Source organism: Monodon monoceros, unplaced genomic scaffold (genome assembly GCF_005190385.1).
Source record: "Monodon monoceros isolate NGI ecotype Baffin Bay Population unplaced genomic scaffold, NGI_Narwhal_1 Super_Scaffold_7, whole genome shotgun sequence".
Taxonomy (NCBI): domain Eukaryota; kingdom Metazoa; phylum Chordata; class Mammalia; order Artiodactyla; family Monodontidae; genus Monodon; species Monodon monoceros.
Window position 1 is genome coordinate 72,814,219 of NW_021703784.1, and position 6,000 is coordinate 72,820,218.

Here is a 6,000-nt window from a genome sequence, read left to right on the forward strand (position 1 = left end):
AGCAACAGTCAGTGAGGACAGTGATGGAGATTCCTGAGAATTTCCCCCTCTGGGACTTTGGCAACAGGATTGTGCATAAGGTCAATGATGAAGTATTTTGGCTTTCCCTCCACAGGAAGGAGAGGTAGATTGCTGGCCGCTCACTTGCCCCAATTTGAGCTGTGAGTACACAACCATCTTGGAAGGGGAATGTTGTCCCCGCTGTGTCAGTGACCCCTGCCTGGCTGATAACATCGCCTATGACATCAGAAAAACTTGCCTGGACAGCTATGGCCTTTCTAGGCTTAGTGGCTCAGTGTGGACAATGACTGGATCTCCCTGCACAACCTGCAAATGCAAGGTAATTGGGTGTCCTGAGGATAACCAGGCCTTGAACAATGGCCAGAGAACACCTGCAGGAGGTCCACTCCTGATGTTTCTGAAGGCACAGGTGCCAAGGGGCATGGTGGAAACACAGGCAGGCGTTTGCTTCTCACCGGAGGTTAATCTGTCTGAATGGATTGTAGCTGTACCGTGTATTAAGGCAAATTCCAAATGATAACCATGGAATAAAATAGTCCTCTCTTTTGCCTTTTAAAATACAGGATTTAAACAATTGCACTAGGCCCAATTATGGCTGATTTAAGCTATTTTGACCTACATATTAAAAAGTAAAAAAAAAAAAAAAATCTTTTTTCATCCCGGAAATTTTTATAAGCTCTTTCATGAAACTGCCAATGTTAGAAGAAAGTGTTCTATAAATCTATGAAGTTTTTTGCTTTGTTTAATTATCACAGTACCTAATGCAGGGACTTGAAGCTCTTGCTGCACGATTTAATTAATTGTGATTATTTGCCTATCTTTTTGGAGGAGTTACCATGAGGCATCCTCATATGTCATTAAAATTAACAACTGACCCCTTCCTACCTTCAAAGCTTATGAAGAGCTATGACTGTAGTCAACTTGAAGCAAGGGTTAGGCAGGGTCAAATTTCTGCCAAAACATCTGCTTAAGATTCCCATGATTAAGCATGTTAAAAATATTAGTGCCTGGGCTTCCCTGGTGGCACAGTGGTTGAGAGTCCTCCTGCCGATACAGGGGACACGGGTTCGTGCCTGTCCAGGAAGATCCCACATGCCACGGAGCGGCTGGGCCCGTGAGCCAGGGCCGCTGAGCCTGCACGTCCGGAGCCTGTGCTCCGCAACGGGAGAGGCCACAGCAGTGAGAGGCCCGCGTACCGCAAAATAAATAAATATTTTTTAAAAAATATATGTATATTAGTCCATTCAATTCTATCAAATCCTGGCTCAGCTTCAGGCATCAGTGGAAGGATCCCAACTTGTCTTTTTATGCTGTTAAATGTGGATTCTTTTCTCCTTCCTGAAAAGTACCATCTTAAAATGCAGCCCCAATACATAAAGGACATCAAGCTTCCTATCGCAAGAGTCATGGTCCCATTGTACCTTCAGCCCCATCAAACACAATGACCAGGAGATGTGGAGACCTATGTTATTTAGTATTATTTTCCTGAGCTTAGGTTTGAGATTCATTTAGGAGGATTATAAAGGTATATTTACATTAATACATGTAATTGATTTTTCATGAATTCCCCAAAATTGATATGTACCATCCCCTTCACAGTCACCATGAGATAGTCTATATTTACCCCTAACATGCCCACCTTCCTGTAAGCCATTTTGGAGTTCTTTTCAGACCCTTTTGGTACTTTTGACTAGTATTATTAATGGCAATTTATCTTTCAGGGGGTTATTTTTGGAAAGAATCTCATTTAGAGTAAATCCAGTGAATAAGTTGTGTAAACAGACAACTTGGAAATACAGAGGAGTCTCAAACAAACCTGGTCTGAGCTCAGACAGGGGTGTATGAAGTTGCACTGCCAGCAGTAGCCAACAAGAGGGACCCTGAAGGGTCTCATAAATCTTTGGCATTTTTCTAGTAATTTTTTTATAGCATTCATGGAGTTGGTCTCAACATGTAGATGGTCATTTTGAATATAAAGGTGGACACTACATATTGATTTATATTCTATGTCTCATTGGCTAATGCTTGTGTCTTGATGCACAGAATGGAAGTGTCTGCTGTTCTGTGGATTTGGAGTGTCTTCATAATAATTGAAGTATTTAAAATGGACTCATCATCGTGGGAGAAAAATGGACAAAATAACCATCCAACATGATGAAGAACAGGAGTTGGTGTTTTTAGTTTTTTGTTTTTAACCACAGACAATTACCAAAGTTTCCACTGAAGGAAGGTGTTTGGGGGTTTACCTTTTGGACCTACCACATTGCTCATTCTTGCTAACCTAGTCTAGGTGACCTACAGTGCAGTGCATTTAAGTCTATGGTGGTTTAAAAAAAAAAAAAGTTTCCCATGTTGTAAATCACGTTTCCCTTATCAGATCATTTGCAGACACATTTAAATGATCTCATGGTAAATGTTGATGTATTTTTTTGTTTATTTTGTGTACTAACATAATAGAGGCTCGGCTCCTTTTGTTTATTTTTTCTGGATTTTTGGATCAAATTCTACAAATAAAGTTGCCTGTTGTGATTTTTGTCCCATCCACTGAATACTTAGTATTGAGATTCCTGTGAAATGTATTAACATGTGTATGTAGAGCCTAACTGCATCTTACTTATATTTCAAACTGTTGAACACACCTAGATACCCACTCGTTCAGCTTAAGCAAGCTGAAAGCAATTATGATATGTTAAAGAGGGGACCACAAACACAAATAATTATTTGAAAAAGAACTTTCTCCTCCCTCTTACAAACAAAATGAAACAAAACCTTAAGCCACAATTTCGAAACAGCAATGCTTGCAGACTTTTCTGACATTGAAAGAGAAAGTATCCTTGCATCAGTTTTATATAGTATTTGATAACTTACTTACAAGGGACTTCCATACTTTTTAATACAAGTTGTCACTATAGGAGAGGTGCATGGTGTTATTCCTACATTATATAAGAGTAAATTAATGTATCCCAGTCAACTAATTTGTTCAGATCTAGTTGATTTATAACACATTGGGATTGATAACCAGGTCTCCTGATGCCTGTCCAATAATATTTTCTACTAAATCATGCCACATCACATATGGTAGAGGACATGCTTTTAAGAAAGCCGTTTGTGTGGTCAGTAGTTACTTTAGAACAGTGAATGTTTTCATTTGAGCCACTACCATATTTTTAAGCGATGGTAGTTATCGAGTTACATAAAATGAATAAAATGTGCAAATAACATTATATCTGAGCTGAGAATTAAAACAGTTGTAGTTTTCAAGTGAACCACACCTTAGTGGTTTGTAATACCTAAGTCTCCTGAATTCATCATTGTTCTGAATCAAGTTGGTTCATGAAATTTTGTTCACAAAATCAAGACAAAGACCTAAGTTGTTAAGTCAGTCATGCTAGATATATTTTAAATCCCAAATATTAATAGAATAATTAAAAATTACAAGTTAAGATTACCTATTTATTGATATTTGTCAGTATTTTTGTGAAGATAAAATTAACTACAATTCACTACATGAGATCAATTTCACGTGCTAAATTATGATATAGCAGTTAAAACTATATTTGACAACTACTGCTATAGTATGGTAAATTAGAACACGTCTTCATTTTAATTCTTTGAGTGTAATCTTGGAACAGAGATTTTGAAAATGATTATTTAGGAAATATTTATGGCACCTCCATTAAAAAATACCTGTCAGTTTTCAATGGAAAAACAAAGACATTTATAAGAATCATTTGTGGCTGTATAAGTGAGGGGTTGGCAAACTATGGTCCCTTGAGTCAAATCCGGACATCTGCCTATTTCATTGGAACACAGCCATGCACGTTCATTTATATATTCTCTACTGCTGAAGAAAGTGGCAGAACTGAGTAGTTCCAACAAAGACGCAAAACCAAAAATATCACCATCTTACCTCTACAAAAACGTTTACCAACGTCTGGTGTAAGTGATGACTGAACACTGGTGTGTATTTTAGAATGTGTGTTTCCATTTTTTTCCAAGGAATTTCCAGAATTTAACAGTTTTCATTGAATCTGTATATATTCATACTTTGTTGCAGAGCCATTAGCATTGACGGCTCATCCTAAAATACTGGTGTTTCACAACTACAAACATAAGACTCAGTATTTTCTTCATTTCATTTCAGTTAAATTTAATCTGTGCTAACATGATGATAAAATGTTATGGATATTTAGTAACACAATTTAAACTACTGCCGGCTCCTATCTATATGGGGGTTTTACTTCCTATAAAATAATTGATGACAGTTTCTTATTAAAAACTTGAATACTTTATTCATAAAGTACTGTGCTGAGCTGGGGAAATAAAAAGATGAACAAAATAGTTTTTGCTTTAAAGATCACCATTATGTGGGCCTTTAGAAGGTGCTGACAATCTTTGAATCCATTAGGGGATCATATTGAAATAAATCACTGCCTGAAATATCTTCTCCAGCCAGAAACTGAAAAGTTATTTTTAAAAGTGTGGTAAACCTCCTGATAGAATGTGCTTAAGTCTCATGCTGTGATTTACAGTGTGAAATGGCTATCCATTTAATGAACAAAAAAAGTGTTTGACAAACATACCTCCTTACAGATCATAACCATTGTCTTCAAGTGTAACATACACATTGGTAAGAAACAATGATAAATACATAAGCAATTATGTAGCTACCCTCTGATTTTCAATAGTGTAAAAGCACTGTGATTCAAGAGAGTAGAATATGAAGGGAGATGAAAGTCCTATATATTAACAAGACACATCAATTAAACATAAATTCTGCCTCATTTCCTTCTAGGTTGCATATGAAATATATATATACATATATATGTTATATATAGGTACCATATCTATAATCTATATATATTTATATGCAACTGATAATGCATATATATTAATACATGTTCATATGCTATGTGTATGTTTATTTAGTCTCAGAGCTTCCCCTCCTCTGAGCTTTCTAGTTCTACACTAATGTTACTGTTACATTTTCCTTGAATTATGCAATAGGCTAGAATACATACAATCTTCATTTTCTAGCATCCAGCATAGTGCCTTGCATAGGGTAGGTTTTCCATTAATTATTTTAAAAATTAAATTCATAATCTTTTATAGTATCAATAAGTTATCATGGGGTGGTGGAAACAACTCACTTTAGTGGCTTTCAAATGTTCTTAAGCAATAAGACCTGTTTAAAAATAAAATTTATTCAGTGCTTTACTGTAAAAATCAGATAAAAGCAGAATTTTTCTGCTTGGAGCAAGGGTTGGAGAACTGGAATACCTTCACATATCCCACCACAACTCACAGACATCAAGAGAGCACAGCTTAAAAGCCACTGACCAACCCATCACCTTCCCTTCTGCAAATGAAACCAACACTCAGATGTTAGGTGAACTGCCCAGAGTTCATAATTAATTTGTTATGGACCTAGAACTACCACCCAATCCACCCTGGTTTTCCCTCTGCCATCCTGGTAATGATTTGAAATGTTTTTTCACATTTCAATTTCAAGTGAGCTTTACTCCTTCTAAATGGATGACATTAAAAGATAATCATGAGTTCAGGCCAAGATAGTGGAGTAGGAAGACCCTGAGCTCATCGGCTCTCATAAGCACACCAAAAGTATAATTATTTGCAGAGCAATTATTGATGAGAAAGACCAGAATCTAGTAGAAAAGATCTCCTGCAACTAAAGATATAAAGAAGGAGAGAGATGAGTAGAAGGGGTGGAGTTGTGGTATAGTCAAGACCCATACCCCCAGGTGAGTGACCCACAGATGGGAGAATAATTACAATTGCAGAGGTTCTCCCCTAGGAGGAATGGGTCTGAGCCCTACATCAGGCTCTGCAGCCTGAAGGTCTTGTACCGGGAAGAGGAGCCCCCAGAACATTTAGCTTTGAAGGCCATCAGGGCTTACTTTCAGAAGACCCAGAGGGCTGTGGGAAATAGAGACTCCACTCTTAAAGGAGGCACACAGA

General features: G+C 37.2%; 1 protein-coding gene across 3 annotated transcripts in view; it reads left to right on the forward strand.

Moving 5' to 3' along the window:
- Window positions 1-2,769, forward strand: part of NELL1 (neural EGFL like 1) — an 852,764-nt gene extending 849,995 nt beyond the window's left edge. For all 3 annotated transcript variants that reach the window (XM_029208123.1, XM_029208124.1, XM_029208125.1), the window contains 2 exons: window positions 116-340; window positions 2,065-2,769. In XM_029208123.1, the coding sequence (XP_029063956.1) occupies window positions 116-340; window positions 2,065-2,115 (276 nt within the window). In that variant the 3' untranslated portion in view covers window positions 2,116-2,769. The remainder of the gene's footprint in view (window positions 1-115; window positions 341-2,064) is intronic.
- The last annotated feature ends 3,231 nt before the right edge of the window (window positions 2,770-6,000 follow it).